Below are 21,784 nucleotides of genomic sequence, written 5' to 3'. Positions count from 1 at the left end.
AACGTGCTGTGTAAGTGCAAAGTGTATATATTCTACCTTATTACACATAGGATGGTCATGCTTGAAATAAATATCAAACAAGAATTGGTAAAAGCCTAATGGATTCCATTCTACTGATTTTTAACAGCTTTTTTTGTATTGAAAAGATCTGGAGACTCAAAGATAGATGTTCTTTCTGAGCTTGTATGTTGTTTCCTCTATCTTGAAGCGTTTTGATACATGGATTGAAACTTGTCTGCTCTGCCTGTAGTTTCTTAGAACCTCTCTGGAAACTCAAGAATTAATTGTCACAGATATCTCTACACCAGGCAGAAGGTTGGTTTTGCTCTGTTCTAGCAAAGGAAGCATACTAGTGTTTCTCACACACATGGCATCAGAACTCTACTCCTGCCCTGAAAATACCAGGTCCCACACTTAGGGTAGAATTCTTTCTCTATGCAGAGAACCTCAGCACAAACCCCTTGTACCACTTAAATCCCAGTGAAGACGTCAAAATAGGGCCTAAGTGGCACTATAAGTAGGTATTATGTTAATCCTCTGGATTGGATAATATTCCCATTAAAGAAGAGACATAAAATAGAGAATGTGACAAATTAGCACGGGAATGGTTCAGTTGTTTGTTCCTCTTTTGATACAGCCAAACCTTGACGTACTTTCTCCCATTAAGATCAGGGGGAGTTTTGACTGGGCAAAACAGAGTAAGGATTTTCATGATCTGGTCTGTAGATAAATTCTAAATTTTGGACTATCGCTTAAATTGTCCTTCCTCTTGCCGCTGCAATAGAGGAAACCAGATCCGCTGAAAGCTATTTTCATAGATTCCAAGACCAGAAGGGACTATTGTGATCATGTAGTCTGACCTCCTGTATAACGCAGGCCAGAGAACTCCCCCAAAATACACTATGAATGATGGCGTCAACAATTTGGATCTTAAACTGGCTGTTGCGAGTGTGAGCATGTGTGCTTTTCTGAAATCTTCTGTATTTATTTTAGCTGTCCTTGCTACATCTGCTAAGAATATGAAATTCAGCTATTGGTTAAGGTAAAAAATAGCTAAGTGCACAAATTCATTTGTATTAACAGTATTGTTTACCTTGTACTGTTTGTCTTGTACTTGCCTTCAATCCACAGCTCTGTTTATCTCCAGCTTGATAAATATGAGGTGCCATGCTCCTGCCACCAAACATCAACTCCAGGCACCCTAAAGCTGTGCTAGGTATATAGGAAAACACAATGAAATATTGAGGGAGTTCCTGTTTACTTGTGTTGGAGGTGAATTATGAAAGAGTAGAGTGAGGGTCACATTTTAGCTACAAGGCCATGAAGATGACTCCATTACCCTCAGTTTACGCAGCCTTTTATTTCACTTTTTAATAATATTTTGCATATTAAAATTTGTATAGGCAGCCAGAAGAGAGCAGTATATACACAATACATGCCCCAATAGAGAGGGTTAGGAATCATTGGTTCAGTTATTTGGGACTGGGAACAGAAGATAAGGTGTCCTTTCCCCTTTTTTACACTTCGTTTTAAAGGTCTCTCGAGTAATTCCGCTGCATTTACCACCACAAAAGAGAGTGCATGAGCAATACAGCTGGGTGTGATCTGTTCTGATATAAAATTCAGAAGCATTTGCTGAGGCAGATTGGGGATTTTTTTGAATGGGACTTCTGGGTTCACATTAGCCAATCCAACCTTTTGTTTCCCTGGTCCAAGTTTAAAAAAAAAAAAGTCCACTGTTTCCCCAGACAGGTTTGGATTCTCTTTTAAAGTTTTATCACACTGCTCCTCCAGATGGTATGGGTGTGGGTGTGTGTGTATATATATATATATATATATACACATCTAAAATATGGACAGATTTTTCAAAAGCCACTGGTGATCTTAGATTCATCAATTCTTGAGCTGCCTGACTACAAACACATTCAATATTTTCAGAAAGTGCCTTTTGAAAATCATGCACCTTTAAGGTGTGTCAGTTAATTTACCCGGAATTTAAGGTACCCAAATTTGTTTGTCATGTGTGAAACCCTTGGAAATACACACATGCGCACAGGCCAAATTTACATGCCTTTGTGTAATTCCATTCAAGTCAGTAATGGTGAACAAGAGATATGATTTTGGTCGATAGTGTATGTGTATTCTATACAGTATGTGTGAGTAGTCCACACGCACCCAGGATGGCCAAGCACTTTGATTTACACTTCAGAGTAAGTAATTTGAACCAATACTTCATATGTCACATTCTGTATGTAAGCTGTATAATGCCTATAACTTTAATGTCTATTTTGTTAATGTTACCACCTTCAAAATTATTTGACACAAATGTCAAGGTTGCTGTAAAATGGTATAACTGTAATTATTGCAGTATACAATGGAAGTTAGAGGAAGCCTATGGTTTGGATTTGAAGTGCTCTACTTCTAAAAGGATATACTTTTAAAAAAAAAGTTTTCTTTTTAAGGTTCTTTTCCTTGCCCCAGCTAAACTTTCCTCAATTTATTTGTTAGCTATTATAGCTGTTCTGTAGTTAGATTTTAATCAGCCCTAGTACACAGTAATGTGAAACACTGAAAGAGCTACTAATTAATCGCCTTTCTGTATGTAACAGAGAGATAAATATCCATCCCGGAGGAATTGTAATTTCATGGTTTCTAATGATGGTTAGATTACATTATCTGGATCACTTAGGCTGCGGGTGTCATAAGAAATGCTCAAAGTTTAAAAATGCAGTTTAAAATTTTTTACTTTGTAAACCTGAGAAAGTAATGCAGTGTTAGCATGTCAGGTTCATATTTTAGTTAAATACCCCTTTGTTCCTCAGACTGGATGGATTCAGATGACAGTGACAAGTTCAGTTCTTTTCCATTTCACATGCTCCCTCCACTATCAAAACAACATTTTGCAAATCATCATCAGGCTTTTGCCGATTGAATGTCAAAGGAATCTGTTTAGTTTCAGGGCAATGCTGCACTTCGGTGAGCTAATTTATTTTTGGATGTCCATTTCCATTGCATATTGTCCGCTAATTCATTTACATACTGTGTGTACAGGTAATGCATTTGCATCATCTATCTTGAACTAAACATTAATTGGACTTGTAGAGTATATTGCTTGGCAAATCAAATAAAATATTGCATTCCAAAAGCTTACTATAAAGTGTTGTTATTACTACATGTCTCGTTTACCCTCTCTGATTCAGTTGGAGCCAATAGAAATCTCCAGAATTGCACATACTCCTCATCTGTGACTGTGACACTTTTAAATTCAGAAGTTCCATGGACATTTAAACAAAGACCCCACTTTATCATTTGTGGATGTTGGAATAGCTAATAGTTGCATATTCTAAACTTATGCTTATTCATATTTAAAAGGCTGAGGTTGCTTTGAACCATTGTGTCAGGGGGGAAATTAATTGTTTCTGAATGAGAATGATCCTCCTTTTCCACATGAATTATGTGTACAGCAAGGTTATCAATAATGTTCATTTCCAACCTTTATCGTTGATGGCTTCTCAGTAGGCAAAAAAGTTGTCAAGGTTCCAGGACTCCAACCCTTTTCTGCTTCAGTTGTAAACCAGAGGAAGGAGGGACCCCAGAGAATCAGGGTGAGATAAGGAAATGTAATATATATTTTCAAGAGTGCATTTGTCATCAATTAGCTAAAATTGCTTCTGAACGTGTCTAATTTAGTGACCAAGATACAGTACTATCTTCATAGGGAACTCCAGAACTTCAGAAGGTTTTCCTCTTGTTTGAATGCACAGCACAATGAATTTGTACCCACTGAGCGTTCACCACTTACATTTCAAAACCTACAGCACACTAAACGTGAAACTTTTGTTCAAATTTCAAGGATTTTGATAGCCCAAGTGAATAGACACAACCTATTGATTTTTCCCTTACAATGACTCTTGGATAACCTATTTTCTCATTTATTTTTAACGACAGCTCATGAGATTTTACAGCAATTCTGCCCAACCTCCTAATATCAAAATCCCTCCTTGACCCTGAAAATTGTAATTCTGCTATAGATCACAGCTGCTGAATATTACCTTTTACTAAGCTGGTTAAATAAAATATGTCCAAATCGCTAGATCCCACAGGCCACGGCTGCAATTCTAATTATACTGGGTCTGTATTTTCTGCTGTACCGTATAGCAAAGCACAGCTCTCTCTGAGTCCACACCAAAGTGTGGGAATCCAGAATATTGGTTCTAGTTTTGAATAATAATAAAAAAAAGTTATACTGCTCTTCAGTGATTTTTCCCTTTAAAAACTTTTACAAGGGACCCAAACTCTTTTGATGTATTCCATACAATAAAATGCCAGGTATACCTGGAGGATGGAGCCATGTGACTAGAATTTTCTTGTGACTCGAGAAATAGGTCCATTTGATGTGAACCAGTTTCAAAAATCAAAAAAGGCTCGTGTATCTCTTACTTGGGTTGCTCGTGCTTCACAATGGTTTGGAAAAACCAAGGTGAAGAAACTAAATTTGGCCACAGGCACATCCTTTCCCCCCCCCCCCACGACCCCCCTGCTGCTTTTACAAAGAGCAATCACATGCTCCCCACTGGAATTTATGCTATTATAGAATTTACATAGGGAAGAAATTTATCAGATTATGTGTTCCCTGGAGAACCTTATCTATTAGTGAATCATTTATAGCCTGGCCTTCTGGGCACAGTGCAAAGACCATCTTGGTTTCTTCCCCACCATCACCATCTCTGGTGTTTGGAGAGCAGGTTGACTGAGGGTGTAGTTTGGGAAGGAAAGATATGGGAATTTAGTGAAGGACATGGGACTCTTTGGTTTCATGGGCAGATGTGATGGTAGCTTGGATATTCAAGTATGTATTTATGTATATGGATGGTTATCTCACGTATATGGATGATTATCTCATGCACCTACAGCTACATTACAATAAATAAAGAGCCTTCTTCATCAGAAGTGATGTTTCTGCTGGAAATACCTTCTGGAGCCTTATGATAAATGACATTCATGATCTGCAACAATTCTTCATTGAGCCCATGGAAGGTAGTCTCCATTTTGGCTTTCTGCCTTCACTCCTGTGTACAGACGGAGAGATGGTTTTAAATTCTCGTCCTGCTAGTATGGCAGCAAAAGGAGTGTGGCGTTTTGCTCTTTCCCTAGAAGGGAAGCATGAGAGTGGAACTGGCAAAACCAGCTCCTTTAGGGCCTGGGCCTCAAAGGTTCTGAGTACCTGGGACTCCCTTTGACTTCAGTGGCAGTTAAGGGCACTCAGCACCTCCCAAGATTACAGCCACAATATGGATAACCTTCCACTCATACCCAGACTTCCCTTCTTCTGAAAACTTCCCTCCCTCCCTATCACCTTATGATCATCGTCTTAGATATTTCTAGTCCACCATTCACTGAAACACCTAGGCATAATTACAGGCTGTCCATAATGGATCCTCCCCATTCTTATATGCAACCACTTTAACTTCAGGAGGGTGGTTAGGTGGGTTAGTTTCTTTCAATGATTCTTCAGCTTCTGGTATTTTAGGAAACCTTCTTCATTGTGATGTGAAAACTTCCAAGCTCTCGCTCATTCTGATCTCTGCTAGTAAGGAGTTCCTCAGTCAAAGACCATCCACTGAGAACATCCTGCAGCATTCCTGGGGAGTTGCAGTTGTCTCTGTGGGTCACAAAAGGAGAGCTGTTCTCTGAACTACCTACGCCTTCCCCACTGAGGGCGTTAAAGATTAAAACCGGGATCTAAAGAAATCTGTCTACAAGGAGGCCTCTGCCAGTGCGTGACGTGGACAATGCCAGTTCCACAGAGTCTAGGTTTAGAACAAGTTTCATGGTATTGCCCTCAAATTTTAGCACTTCTTGTTTTTACTCCTCCTTTTTTCAGTTAATACTTTCCTACTTTATCCATAGGCATCCTGGGTGTCCATTCCTTTGTGTATCCCTTCTGTGCATTATGACACTCAGGAAAAAGTAGAGGGATTGTTTCCAGGCTTCATTTTTACAGCTCACCCCACCCCCCACAAATATAAATAAAACAATGGCTGGTGCGTGATAGGACATGGAGCTAAAATCTGTGGGGTGAATTTTCAGCACAACGCACAGGAAATTAGATGCACAGTTACTGCTGTTAACAGAGCTTGGATATGTAACTCCCTGCACAGCAGGCTGAAAATCCTCTCCATGCATGTTTAATGGAGTTTGGGTTACTACATTCCTGGGGTTGGGTCCCTTTCCTAATGTCTACTGTCCTGTATGAAACACAGGAACTGCTGAATGTATTTTGCTATTAAAAGACTATTCACTTGATCTGGATTCTTTCTCTAATGCCACACAACTTCTCTCCTAACTCAGCAGTTCCTTAACCTTTGCATTTCTCCACAGGTTTTGTTTTGTTCTTTTAAATATATTTCATGTACTCTGTGAATTGTCGTTTATGTAATTGTTATATCGAGACCACAAATACTGCAGTGATGGATGCTTTAGAAGTGTGTGTTTCTAATAATACAGAAAATATATTTCCTAAATATTAATACATAAATGTTACTAACACAGAATAAATAAACAAACAACATCCAGAGGAAAATGAATAGTATATTCCGTTTCACGAATCTTGTGTCTATTTTAAACATCTCGCTCCTCTGGAGGTGGTTAGTGTGTTTTTAAACTCCAGTCCTAAATGAACTAGATGGGGCTGTGAATCTGGGATTGTCTTATGCTTCCATGCTACTTAATCAGCCTTATGTACAGTAATTGTTTTCCTTTCCCCTGACTAAAGAGCCTTATTGCACGCTACAAGGATCAGTTCAAATGGACTTTAATTACCTTCAATAAAAAATAAATTACTCATCTAAACTAACACTTTTGCAACAAAAAGGAGCTCAAATTTCAGCTGTGCAGTGTCATTGATTTTTTTTTTTCCTATCCAAGGTAACACTTGAATCTCCAGCTCTCAGCAAGGTCTGTACGACTAAAACAAGGTGCTGTAAACTGAGACTCGAAAAACCAAAGTAAAAACACACACATCAAATGTAAAAAAAAACAAAACAAAACATCAAATACATATACAAGTTTCTAAAAGGTTTCAATCATTTTAAAATTGCACATGATTACTCTCCAGCTTCCCCAAATGCTTTCATCTGAAGGGGTGGGGGGAAAGTGTAGCTTTTTCCAATTTTAAAAGCATTGTTAGGGCATGCCTACTAGATTTGGCTAACTCTGTATGTTTTGATACATGCGGTATGGTTGATTGTCTTCTCCTTAGCATAGATCTTGAAACTGTAAATACATTTTTTGAAGTAAAACAGCCACTTGATAACTGCTTAATGAAATATCACACTAGCTGTTTTGAATGCAAAAAAAAAATGTTTAGAAGTACCCTGTGGTGTTGCTTTTAGTGAAAATGGGCTTTTATTTTTAAACTTTTGCTATATTTGGAAACAAGTAGTCCCAGGGGAAATGATACCAATACTAATGGGGAACATCTTATCTTTCATGTGGGCTTTTTTCTTTTTTTTTTTTTAAGATTAAGGTTTCTTTGTTAGTATCTCAGTAGCAAGGCTCTCCACACAATCTGAGACAGAAAATCAAAATATGCCTTAGAGCAATAATATTTTAATAAGTATCAAATGTCTTCAATGAGATAAAAGTATTTTAATAGCATATCTGTGTGTGTGTGTAAAGTCAGAATTTAGTTTAAACATCTTTACATGCATTCCCAAAATATTGAAGAGGAATTATTTTTTTAATTCAGGTGGGGAAAAAATTACAGATTTTTGGGTCACTAAAATGCCACGTGCTACTAAAAATATTGCGAAAAACTTATCTTCACTGTTTGTTTCAACTCTCTGGTCTCTTGATTTAAAACACTCTAGTGCCACCCAATGATGTGGAGGGTTCGGTGTTTAAAAGTTTGGATGTTGCGCTGAACCTTCTTGCTTGAGAAATCAGCCTAGAACTCTGCGGAGCAGAGCCGTTTCCATGAGATTTTCAATCCTCTTCTTCTGTAACCCACACTAGCACCATATGTGTCTTTGTCCTTTTCTAGTGACGGGTGGTCTTAAGAGGGGAGGAGCCTATTACAGCTACTGGCTAATGCAATTACTGCTCCAGCGAAAGTGGTAGAAGTTTCTGCTTTTAGTGCTGAAGGTCATGAGTTCAAGCCCCACCCGTGGCCAAGGAAAGAGTAATTAAGGCAGTGGCTATGCTGTGAGCTAGGGGTATGATTCCCAGCTCAGGTAGACATAGGTGTGCTAGCTCTTCTCTGAACTAACACGCGAAGAATAGTGGCGTAGCGTGTGCAGCAGCTGCACAGGCCAGCTGCCCCCAGTGCAAACATGAATCATAGAATCATAGAATATCAGGGTTGGAAGGGACCCCAGAAGGTCATCTGGTCCAACCCCCTGCTCGAAGCAGGACCAATTCCCAGTTAAATCATCCCAGCCAGGGCTTTGTCAAGCCTGACCTTAAAAACCTCTAAGGAAGGAGATTCTACCACCTCCCTAGGTAACGCATTCCAGTGTTTCACCACCCTCTTAGTGAAAAAGTTTTTCCTAATATCCAACCTAAACCTCCCCCACTGCAACTTGAGACCATTACTCCTTGTCCTGTCCTCTTCTACCACTGAGAATAGTCTAGAACCATCCTCTCTGGAACCACCTCTCAGGTAGTTGAAAGCAGCTATCAAATCCCCCCTCATTCTTCTCTTCTGCAGGCTAAACAATCCCAGCTCCCTCAGCCTCTCCTCATAAGTCATGTGTTCCAGACCCCTAATCATTTTTGTTGCCCTTCGCTGGACTCTCTCCAATTTATCCACATCCTTCTTGTAGTGTGGGGCCCAAAACTGGACACAGTACTCCAGATGAGGCCTCACCAATGTCGAACATGCCTGAACTCTGTGGGCCCAGACTCGGGGTAGCCAACATATGCTGTTGCTGACTGTGCTACTGTGGCTACCCTACTATTTTTAGCATGCTAGCTCAGTGCGAGTGAGCATAAGCGTGTGTATGCAAGCTGGGAATCACACCCCTCGCCCATAGTGTAGACATACCTGGAGACTCAAGTGCCTTTGTGGCAACTCTCTCACCCAATCCCAGGGCTCTTTTAGAGGAGAATGGGGTTATCCATACGTAATCTGGAGTCTGGCCTCGAAATACCAATGATATCATCGAGCTCTGGCACATGTGTCGGTCATCTGTTGAAGAGTGCAGTGCTCGCTTCCCTGCTGTGGCCTGCAAACTAAAGTCCTGATGGTCTGATTCTCCTCTCCCACGAGTGTCAGTCAGGAGTAACTCCGGTGAAGTCAACGTAAGTGTCAGTGAGAGGAGTGTCAAGCTGAGTCTGTGCACTCGCAGCCCAATTCAGAACAGTTGTAAGCATGTCCACCTCCCATGAAGTCTCTGGGACAAATTCACCGGGGATTTAAATGCTGTTGTATGTCACACATAGGGTGTGAGTGGGAAACCGTTGCTAGCTGTAAAATGCTGTAACTTGCACCTTGGCATTCAGTGAATGTGGAATACAAGTGTGACGTGCTGAAGGGATGTTGCAGGCAAGTCAGATTGTAAGGAAGGATGTGTGGTGGAGCAGCCTTACAGTTTATTGTTCCTTTTCCTCTCCAGCCCCACCTTGCCTTCTCTGTATAAATTACACTGGCATGGAATGCCAACCCGGTGCAAGTTGCACTATTTTACTTCTGCACCCAGGAGAACGCCCTTACTTCTTTCAGAGTAGCAGCCGTGTTAGTCTGTATTCGCAAAAAGAAAAGGAGGACTTGTGGCACCTTAGAGACTAACCCATGTATTTGAGCATAAGCCTTTGTGAGCTACAGCTCACTTCATCGGATGCATAAAGTGGAAAATACCCTTACTTCTATCTCTCTCTCTGCTTTGCTATCCTCTTGTGAAATCCACGCACACACTGGCCACCAGTTTCAAAATCTGAGCTCTTCACAGTTTTATGGACTGCACACAAAAAGTACATTTCACTAGTTAGGGATCCTCTTGGTTCAGCAGTCCTGCTGCCCCCACTACCTTCGAATGTTTCGAATCCAAAGTGCACACGTCCCGTGAAATATTAACGTAGGATGCCACCATCCGCCTAAAGGTAAATGTTGATGTAAGAAAATCAAGTTTGGTTTGTTTATTTTATATAGAGATTGGTTTGAACCTTAAATCTCCAGATCCAAATCTGGTGCTAATTTGACTTGTGAACTCATGTTTGCTAATAAAAAAAAAAAATCTACATTTTAGTATTGCAAGAAAAATACTTTGAAAGCCTTTTAAGCATCTTTCTCTCTCATTAATTTATTTAATCCTCTGATCTTCCCTTCTTTTAAGTTGTTTATTGTTTTTAAACAGAGACAAGTGAACTGTAAAGCTTTGTCACTTAAAACAAAGATTTAAAAACTGTATAAGATCCCAAATAATTGACTGTGTAGACTTAAACATTACAAATAAATATAAAGCAAACATGTTTCAAGTGAATTCCTCCACTTGCGTAGGAGGCAGTATGGTTAGAGTGACTAGGAGTCGGGATTCCTGGGGTTCCGTTCTGCACTCTGCCACACACAAACTGGGGACCATAACGGAGGTTACCTAGCGCATACAGTTTTTATGACACTAATTTTATGATGTTTTAAAAATGCTTCAAGACACTCAAACGAGAGACATTCTAGCAGTAGAAAGTTGGATCAAATACAGATTGGGTGGAAGTTCTACATTTTGCCCATTATTTTCAAAGTGTGGTGTTTAATCAAGATTTTCAAACGTGTCTGGTGGGAAACTCATCTTCTGTGTATCTGAGTCTGAGTCCTCTGTTACTTTATTCAGTGAAAGGTGTCAATCTGCCCAGAACTATATCTTTTTCTTGTGCTGTGGTTTTTGTTCTTCTTCTTAAAATATTTGAAAAATGAGCAGAAAAAAAGTTTGATTTTTACCATGTCTCTTACACATCTTAGTGTAGATAACTCAGAAAAATGATTGCCTTTCTTTCTTCAATATTTTTCATAATACCCATTTAATGCATAACTCTACAAAAGACACTCCCCAGTGTCTATTGGAAAATATATATAGTATACATGAAATCAGAGAAAAAAACCAATAATTTCTACCACTTCTTTTGTTGAAGAATTGCCACTTTTAGGTCTGTAATCGAGTGACTAAAGAGATTGAAGTGTTCTCTGACTGGTTTTTGAATGTTATAATTCTTGACGTCGTATTTGTGTCCATTTATTCTTTTACGTAGAGACTGTCCAGTTTGGCCAATGTACACAGGAGAGGGGCATTGCTGGCACATGATGGCATATATCACATTGGTAGATGTGCAGGTGAACGAGCCTCTGATAGTGTGGCTGATGTGATTAGGCCCTATGATGGTGTCCCCTGAACAGATATGTGGACACAGTTGGCAACAGGCTTTGTTGCAAGGATAGGTTCCTGGGTTAGTGGTTTTGTTTTGTGGTGTGTGGTTGCTGGTGAGTATTTGCTTCAGGCTGGGGGTCTGTCTGTAAGCAAGGACTGGCCTGTCTCCCAAGATCTGTGAGAGTAATGGGTCATCAGGATAGGTTGTAGATCCTTGATGATGCGTTGGAGAGGTTTTAGTTGGGGGCTGAAGGTGATGGCTAGTGGCGTTCTGTTATTTTCTTTGTTGGGCCTGTCCTGTAGTAGATAACTTCTGGGTACTCTTCTGGCTCTGTTTCTTCACTTCAGCAGGTGGGTATTGTAGCTGTAAGAACGCTTGATAGAGATCTTGTAGGTGTTTGTCTCTGTCTGAGGGGTTGGAGCAAATGCGGTTGTATCGTAGAGCTTGGCTGTAGACAATGGATCGTGTGGTGTGGTCTCTGGAGGCATTTAGGTAGGCATAGCAGTCAGTAGGTTTCCAGTATAGGGTGGTGTTTATGTGACCATCGCTTATTAGGACTGTAGTATCCAGGAAGTGGAACTTTTGTGTGGACTGGTCCAGGCTGAGGTTGATGGTGGGATGGAAATTGTTGAAATCATGGTGGAATTCCTCAAGGGCTTCTTTTCCATGGGTCCAGATGATAAAGATGTCATCAATGTAGCGCAAGTAGAGTAGGGGCATTAGGGGACGAGAGCTGAGGAAGCGTTGTTCTAAGTCAGCCATAAAAATGTTGGCATACTGTGGGGCCATGCGGGTACCCATAGCAGTGCCGCTGATTTGAAGGTATACATTGTCCCCAAATGTGAAATAGTTATGGGTGTGAACAAAGACACAAAGTTCAGCCACCAGGTTTGCCATGATATTTTGGGTATACTATTCACGACAGCTTGTAGTCCATCTTTGTGTGGAATGTTGGTGTAGAGGGCTTCTACATCCATAGTGGCTAGGATGGTGTTTTCAGGAAGATCACCGATAGACTGTAGTTTCCTCAGGAAGTCAGTGGTGTCTCGAAGATTGCTGAGAGTGCTGGTAGCATAGGGCCTGAGGAGGGAGTCTACATAGCCAGACAATCCTGCTGTCAGTGTGTCAATGCCTGAGATGATGTGGCATCCAGGATTTCCAGGTTTATGGATCTTGGGTAGCAGATAGAATACCCCTAGTCGGGGTTCCAGGGGTGTGTCTCTGCGGATTTGTTCTTGTGCTTTTTCAGGGAATTTCTTGAGCAAATGGTGTAGTTTCTTTTGGTAACCCTTCCTTCATCTTCCTTCCCTTAGCCTTGTCTCAGTTGTCACGATCTGGGTGGAAAATGTCTTCTCCACCCTTAGTCTCTAATATCCTGAGACTGACATGGCTACACTGCATACATTCTCCGCCCTCAGTTTAGTGATTAGTGTAAATCACTGCACAATCACCATAATGAAGTATCTAACCCCATTTATATCCTGGGATACCACTACGGTCAAATTCACCCCTATTGAAGTCAACGGAGTTTCAATAGGGATTAATTTAACCCAAACTAGTTTGGTGAGTTCTGCTCCTGGGAAAGGGGGGTGGGTGTAGAAACTACTCAAAGCTTTGTTCCTCCCCAGAGTTAAGAAAATAGAATTTCACCCTTCCTAAGGGTGTGCCTTTGTTTTGCTGTTACTCCTCTGTTTGAATAGACTCTTCCCCGTGTCTTTCTGGTCCTCTTTCAGGTATTTATGCAATAAGATCTGGCAAATTCCATAGGCTTAAGCTCTTGGATCAGTGTAATTGTTCTCCAGAATTTGTGCATACCTCGTACAATGGAGTTGCACCCCAGAAGGACTGACTATGGCATTTATCCAGAGTTGATGTGTACTTTGCAGATTGGCGAGTGGGTGTAATGGAGTGTAAACTGATGTAATGCTGAGGTGTTGTGAGGGTGGTGGGCGGGGGAAGGGATAGGAATGTGTGAGGTCTATTTCAACTAACTCCTTCTGACACCCTTCTGATTAGTTGCTTTGCCTGCTTCTCTTTCGTCCATCTCCAAATGAGTAAGTTGCATCAGTTTAGAATCTGTTTGGTTTGTCTGTCTGTCTGAGAGACAAGGTAGGTGAGGTAATATTCTTTATTAGACCAACTGTCTGTTGGTGGAAGGTAGAAACTTTCGAGCTACACAGAGCTCTTCTTCAGAGCTGGGGAAGGAAACAGAGTGTCTAAGCTAAATACAAGTTGGGACTTGGGATAGATTGTTAAGCAGACGGGGTAAGGCATGTTGGAGGCAGTCATTTGAAACGGGCAATAAAGGGTCGCAGGCAGTGTGGTGTGTTACAAATTGTGAAATGAGCCATAAAACCAGTGTCCCTGTTAAGTCCATGGTTTCTGATGTCTAACAGAGTTATGAATTTGAGTTCCCAGGTTCACCTTTTGAAGGTCTTGTGCAGGTTTCCTTTGAGGACAAGTTTTGAAAGATGAGATATGGAGTGTTCGCTTTGTGTCTGTCTGTCTGTTTTACTCCGTCACCATCATGGTAATATCTGAGTACCTTCCAGATAATAGCAATGGTCTAATCCCTAGTGAACTGCATGACATCTCTGTCTCTTTGTGGTTTGGTTATGGTTAGTTAAGTTTTTATGTTTCATTTTGGGGACCAACAGAGGTGTCAACATTGTGAGAGTCACCATTAATTTACACCACCTTACACATCACCTTTGACTTTCACCCATAGTATTCTCATTCTGGACTCAACTCATGCCATCCCTCAACCCTTAGGAGTTTTGGGGGGCATCTTAATGCCAAGGATATTCTAACCCAGTAGTTCTCAAACTTTTGTATGGGTAACCCCTTTCACATAGCAAGCCTCTGAGTATGACCCCCCTTATAAATTAAAAACACTTTTTTATATATTTAACACCATTATAAATGCTGGATGCAAAGCAGGATTTGGGGTGGAGGCTGACAGCTTGCGACCCCCCATGTAATAACCTTGCTACCCCCTGAAGGGTTCTGACCCCCAGTTTGAGAACCCCTGGTCTAACCCATGACCTGGGCATCATTTCTGAATTGCCATACAGAGCATGCTGTCTTATTCGGTGATGTGAAAATAAGGAGCAGCAGCACAAACAACCAATTAATTCAGTAATAAGAGCAGAAGTGTGTGTTTGTTAATTGCTCTGAGCCCACACCCCAATAATGGCCTTTTTGATAGTATGGTGCCAAAATACACGCACATACAAATTCAATGCATGCTGTTCTATGTGTTTAGGATCCATGTATAAAGAAGAAGGGGCCTCTCCATTTCTGTAAGAAGAAAAGGAGGACTTGTGGCACCTTAGAGACTAACAAATTTATTAGAGCATAAGCTTTTGTGAGCTACTGCTCACTTCATCGGATGCATGATGAAACCTCCATTTCTGTAGTCCACCTGCTTTTCAGTAGAACAACATTGACAGTGTGGGCCACTGGACTGGGAGTAAGAAAACCCAGCTGCTGTAAGATCTGTGTGCTTTCACGTCTCTGTGTCTCTCTTTATCCTTTATCCTCCATTCCCTATCTGCCTTGTCTATTTAGATTGTAAGCTGCTTGGAACAGAGACTGCCTCTGACTATGTACTAGCAGGGATCTTAGCACAATGGGGTCTCTGTTGAGGAGCTACTGCCTCTGTGTGTGTGTGTGTGTGAGAGAGAGAGAGAGAGAGATGCAGAATAAACAGGTATAATCGCCTTTAAAGCACATATGATCTGAGTTGTTTAAAATCTGAGCTTTAAACCCCTGCAACAGATGACAAATTTAACATAAAAACAGAGTGAAATCACTGGCAGACACTTGCCAGTTTGACCATTTAGGAGTCTGAGTGGATATTGATTTGAGGCGAATATTCTAAAGTTTGCGTTACCCTTTGAAAAGTACTAATGTAGTTCTTGTCACTTTAAATTAACTTTAGATAAGAGGGACTGACAGAAACATGAAGATGTGTGAACTATATTTGACTGATATTCTGTCAAATATTGCATGGGGTTATGATCCACAACTTTTCCCATCTGCTGCTCAAACCTGAATCCTTGAATTCACAATGGATTAATTACCATATTTTGTTCTGATTTCACTTAGTAGTATAAAAGACTGTGAATGTTAAATGTACTCTTAGAAATGGAAGGCAGGTGAGGGTGAGTTACATGGTGGCTTCTTTAACCATTTTTATACCCATATATATATTTTATACCCCAAAATACTTGAGCTCCCAGAAATCCACAAGAATTGCTCAATACTCAGAATTTCATTCAGCTTCCTTTCTGTAGAGGTCCCCCCCTCCCCCCACCCCAAAAAAAACAATAATTTCTCCTTATGCAGCACCTCCCATCTGGGGATCTCAAAGCATTGAATGGGCATTATTAATTTATTATGTCCACCTCTGCAACATATAGTTTCGTTGATCCCATGTTGCAGATGGATACACTCTGCCATGGAGAAGTAGAGGGTCAAATTTTCCAGAGTTGCCACATTTTTGGGTGACCAATGGAAGAAATATAGCATCTGATTATCAGATGTGCTGAGCGTTTGCATCTCCCAGTTACTTCAATTGGAGATGAGACTCCTCAGGGCCCAGGCTGTAGGCTTCTAAAGCAGGACATCCCAAAATGGAGGCACCCAGAATTAGAAGCCTCTTTTGAAAATGTGGGCCTAAGCATCTTGTCCAAGGTCTTACAATCTATTTCCCCATGTTACGTATCCTCGCACCTTCTTGTCAACTGTCTAAATGGGCCATCTTGATTATCACTACAAAAGTTTTTTTCTCCCGCTGATAATAGCTCATCTTAATTAATTAGCCTCTCACAGTTTGTATGGCAACTTCCTCATTCTCTGTATGTATATATATATATATCTTCTTACTATATGTTCCATTCTATGCATCCAATGAAGTGGGCTGTAGACCACAAAAGCTTATGCTCTAATAAATTTAGGTGCCACAAGTACTCCTGTTCTTAAGGAGTCAGTGGTGGAATTGAGAGCAGAGCTCAAGAGTCTTGACTCAGAGTCCTTTCCTCTCACTTGCCTTCTGACTGTGGCAAATAATATAATGTATAGATGAAGCCTTGGAGAAGTGTATACTTGTAGCAGCCACTTTATTTACTTGGTGTTGTCTGCAAAGCATATAGATGTATAGCCAATTGATCAAATCCACAACATCCAAAACTCTGCTCTTTCTTAAGAGGATGTTGTATACAGCAAGGGCATCAGTGAGTTTCGCTAATTTTGCAACACATTGTAGTTTCTGGTCAAAGGAAAATGGATTCATCATGGCTTTGTGGATTTGTAGCATTGATACCTGATAGTCATTTCTCCCTTGATGCTATCCACTAGACCTCTAACATGGAGCTGTATATGGAGAAAGCTCATCTTTATGTCTTGCCATTTGTTGTTGAATTTCATACTCCCTTGCTGGCAAGGGAGGGGAGTTTTCTGGGAGACAACCAAGCTCATCGGAAGTTGTGGTGTTTAGATGTTGCTTGTAATGATTAGAATTGGGAGCACTGGCTGTTGGGAGTCTGAAAGGACAGGAAACAGGAAGGAGGAGGGAGGAGTTGAGAGGCGGGGAGAGAACTACAGAGGTGCAGCAGCAGCTTGGTTAAGAGGTCTCCACTTTGAAAAACAAGTCCTGTTGAAGCTTGTTAGTACCTTGCCTGGTTGATACAACAGAAGTGTCAGTAGATGAAGATGGACCTCATAAGATGGAGGACAAAAATTAGAGAGAGATGATGTAAGATCCTCTTCCACAAGAAATTATGCAAGGTTTTGTGCTGTTTCATAACAAGTTAATGAAGGGTGAGTGACTCACATTTATTTCTTAGAGTTCTTCTCTCCAGCTTCTAAGATTTCTTTAAGATTAATATTGCCATTCTCTGGTCCCAGACTATATTTCTGTGTTCAGATAACTTTCCTCAGAGATGTCCACAACCATTTTTCCTTCTCATTTTTTTCTTGTCAGTGGACTCTTGTGTTCTTTTTTGTATTCCATTTTTCTCCTTCCTCCACACTTCAAGGCCTGATTTTGGTATTTGTCTCCTCTGTTTTCTTTCTTTGATCATCAGGTGGGGAAGAAAGCACTGCAGTATAAATAACTATAACTGCCTTATTGGTGCGAGAGGGAAGTCACTTCCCAGGAGGTATAAGACATTTGCTTTTATATTTGGTCTTCTTTCATTCTGTTGGGGGAATCTGTGGAAATATTGACTGGCTCCATCAGAAAAAAGGTGACTAAGACATTCCAGCAGCAGGAAACCTTGGATAACTATTTAGGGTATGATTTTAAAATGCACTCAGTATTGGCTTAGCTCTGCTCCCATTGACGTCAGTCCTGTTGTCCTCAGTGGGAAGAGAGTTAGGGCAAGGCCGAATGCTTTTGAAAACCCCAGACTTAAACTCTATAACAAAAAAGATGGGGAAAAAACTGCAATGTTAGGTACATCTTCCTATCTTCATTGCGCCCAACCTATCATCAGACCCAGTTCTTCAATTTTTGTTCATTTTGAGTAGCATTTACTCACATGAGTAGTTTCATATTTACATTGGTAAGTACCACTCAGCGTGGACAATGGTTGCCGCATCGGGCTCCTGTTTAGGAAATCTATTCAGAAGGGAAGAGGTCTGATGTTTCTTTAAAGCAGAGGTAGTCAATAGGTGGACCGCAGGCCAAATTCAGACTGCCAGATGCTTTTGAATGGACCCCAAAATCTTTTTATTTACTTATTATCATTATTGTTATTATTTTTGTGTTGTTTTCTCTAGAATCGGGACCTTGACTATACCTTGACCAAGAAATTTGGAACTTGATAAAAAATAATTGATTACCCCTGCTTTGGAGCATCTCATTAAGCATCATAAAGATTAGTGAGAGATAGATGGATGCCCTTGCTCCAAAGACAGCAAAAATAAAAGGATCTGTTGAAATTTTTCATAGTGAATTACAATCCATTACTGAAAATCAAGAAAAAGGTCAATCTGAGTTGGAGAGTCTGGAATCATTCTTTGGGTCTTTACCCAATATTCCATTGCTTGTAAGGATGCATGTATTAAAGCTAAGGTACTTTTGCTGTTACTGGAAAATATTTTTATTTAAAATCTGGTCCATGGACTTGCTTAGAATGAAATAGTCTGAATTCCACGTCCACCTATAGAGAATCTGGATTTATCTCAGGAAGCAGAAAGAAGAAAAGCAACATCTGATCTCTGCTGTAAACTGCTGTCTTTATGTAGCTGATAAAGGACAGCTTCTACAGACCATGATGATATATTTAAGAAGTTGCATACATGCATTTCCTGATGATCAGAAGGCAGCTCAGCTCAGAAGATATTTATATGAATTACTTAAGCAAGAGGGATTCTTATATTGGTGCTATGGCATCCAAATTTTGTCCTGCAAACCTTCAGGGCATTTTGCAGAGGGTAATGGTAACTCTGTGTGTGCGTGTGTAATGAAGTCAAAAGGTTCTCAGAAACTAAGAATGAGTTCACTGTGATTACTTGGATACAAAGTAATGCATGTACTTAAGAATTTGCAGGATTGATCCCTAACTTGTTTTGTTATTATTTGTATTGCAGTGGTGCCCACGAGCCTTAGTTATGGATCAGGACCCCATTGTGTGAAGTGTTCTACAAACAAAGAACAAAGACAAACTCTGCACTAAGAGCTAACAGTCTAAACTGAGGTCTAACTCCTCAACCTCCTAAGAGGAGGAGGAATTTCTGACAGATTTTGCAGATGTAGGAATCTCAAAACTTTCCTATTTTCTGTAATTTTAGTTGATTACTTGTACTTGGTTTCAACTAATTTTGGAGGGGTCCCATATATTTATATTCTTTTATGACCCATGAATTCCACAAACAGGCAGCATGAGGGAATGACACCCACTGTTTAGGTCACATCCGATGAAGTTAGCTATAGCTCATGAAAGCTTATGCTCAAATAAATAGTCTCTAAGATGCCACAAGTACTCCTTTTCTTTTTGTTCAGGTTAAGTTAATTTGTGAGATATTTATTCTCTTCTGTCATTTGAGGACTATGTATGATCCTTTGTTCCACTTGTTTGAAAAAAATGCATTCATCTAACTGTCCTTTTGTCCTAAAAACTATTGTTTGTATCAATTTTTCAAATGTATAAATAAAATATCTTCAGAAAAAAACACATGTTGCGAAATGTCAGTTTCTGAGCACAAGATATCACAGGAAACAAAAGGTTATCATGAACGTAGCAAACCTATCTGTGGCCAAGCAATGATCAGCTAGCAACAGTGGTAAGCTACAAAGTAGCATGCTGGTCTATTCCTAGAAGAGGATACTGCTGCAAACACCAAAGATTTTGGAGAGGAGGTTCCAGAAACTGTGTCATCTTCCCTTCACAAATTTGATGTACCTGCTGACAAAAGAGAAACTGGAAAAAATGGGGAGCAACAATAAAATCTTATGGCATGATCCAGTTCTCAGCGACTTCAGTGGGCTTTGGATCAGGCCCTAACTGGCCAGGAGGATAGACAATAGGCTGATTCCTTGCCTTCCAAGATATGGAATTTCCTCTTTACATTCCTATCTCCCATCTCAGTACACACCAAGTACTCACAGTGTAGTACTCTCCCATAGTGCTCTAGTGCTCATGCCGAATTACTGGGCAGTGATACTTCACACCAAACACTCATTTAAATTTCACGATCACATAAACCTCATTAAAACTATTTTGATTGTAGGCGGCTTTGCACTGGAAACATGAAAATATGAGTTTTCTGTGTTGTTCTTCATATTAAGGTTTGCAGCTAATAGTCAAATTGTTTTGATTTAAATTTACATAACACTTGCATAACAAAAATCACAGCATCTCCTCTTTGCTACGGTTTATAGCTAACTTTGTCCCTGTAGTCCTGAGCCCTCCTTCCAATATGGAGGGTGCAGCCATACCCCACATCTTTACAGAATAGGGTGACCAGACAGCAAATGTGAAAAATTGGGACGGGGTGGGGGTTCATAGGAGCCTGTATAAGAAAAAGACCCAAAAATCGGGACTGTCCCTATAAAATCGGGATGTCTGGTCACCCTATTACAGAATAACAGGTGACTCCACACGTTCTCACCTTCTGAAGAGGTCTAGAGGATCCCTTCTGGCCTTAAAATTCTACAATTGTGAAAACAGACATTTTGTCAAAATTTTGTGGGAAAGAGAAATTTAAGGGCCACAAAAGGACTGTTATGAGTGACATAAAATAGAGTCAATATTTTTCAACGGTCTACAAGACAGCTTTATCAATATTATTCAGGAGACCTCTCCAGTGAAGTCAAAGGCCTAAGGGGAGCTTATGACTAGAACTGGGCAAATAACAGATTTTTTCAGTTCACTAGCAATTTAAAAAAAGTTTGGGGTTGAACTGAAAAAGAATTTTTTTTTTTAATTTTTAGCATATCAAAAAGTCAGAAAAAAAATGTTCTCGCAGGGTCAAACAAAACCTCCTGAGCATGTCTTAATGTTTTAAAAAAATAAAATTAAATTAAAGGAAATTTCAAAATGAAAAGTTGTTTCAAATTAAAAATGGACACATTTCATTTAAAAAATGTCAACATTTATTCCGGTGGTGGGGTTTGACTGAAACAATTTGGCAAAATCTACACACATTCTCTCAATGTTTGTATTGCCCAATCTGCATTTTTGCCAAAAAAAGTTTCGGTCATAAAGGTTCACAAGACTCTACTTGCGATGCATTATATCTCACTGAGAGACATTCCGTATGCCGTAGAACTGCACAGCCTTGATTTTTAAGATAATACAGAATTGTTGAGCCATCTGCAGCAATCACACAAAGGTTTATAGATGGGCCCAAACCGAAACTCATGTCCAGAATGCCCGCAGGCTTTGGAGGAGTTTCAATTCAAAATCAAGCAGGGTATTAATTTTGCAAATGGTCTCTACACAACAAGCCAAAGCCTCAGATCCCAAAATCCCTGGAAGTTTGGGAGGAGGGTATTCAGAGTCTGAACCCAGCTCTGGATGTGAATTTTGTACTAGGGTCTATGCTCTATAAAAGTCTTACGCATATTGGAACATCTATGAAATTAGGGGTGGGGCTGAGATCTGAATCCAAATTTTGCAGCTTTGGCTCACCTCACAATGGTGATTCGTGGTGTATGTACCTATGTATCCAATCGGGTATTACCTTTCTGTTTTTTGCATGCTGTACTTTTAAATGCCTGCTACAGGGTCAGCTGTGAGGCAGATGCCATTCTCAGTTCACATGTGAATGAAATAACGCATGTTTCGTGCTCTTCAGGAACTGGAAAACAAATCAGTAACAAATCATACATGGGGGAATCTGGTCATGAGCGGCAGATGGTGCTAAGTCTGGCAAAAGAAGGCCCCGGCGGTCAGCTGCATTATACGTATGTATG

At 40.3% G+C, this 21,784-nt stretch overlaps 1 protein-coding gene across 1 annotated transcript in view; it reads left to right on the top strand.

The window, feature by feature from the left end:
- Positions 1-19,003, top strand: part of VTI1A (vesicle transport through interaction with t-SNAREs 1A) — a 356,897-nt gene extending 337,894 nt beyond the window's left edge. Inside the window, exon 8 of the mRNA XM_077823160.1 lies at positions 18,958-19,003. Within this exon, the coding sequence (XP_077679286.1) occupies positions 18,958-18,976 (19 nt within the window). The 3' untranslated portion in view covers positions 18,977-19,003. The remainder of the gene's footprint in view (positions 1-18,957) is intronic.
- Positions 19,004-21,784: the final 2,781 nt, after the last annotated feature.

The sequence above is a fragment of the Eretmochelys imbricata genome, chromosome 7, assembly GCF_965152235.1.
Source record: "Eretmochelys imbricata isolate rEreImb1 chromosome 7, rEreImb1.hap1, whole genome shotgun sequence".
Lineage (NCBI taxonomy): Eukaryota > Metazoa > Chordata > Testudines > Cheloniidae > Eretmochelys > Eretmochelys imbricata.
Note: the sequence above shows the minus strand (reverse complement) of the source record. Positions and strands in the feature narration are given on the sequence as shown.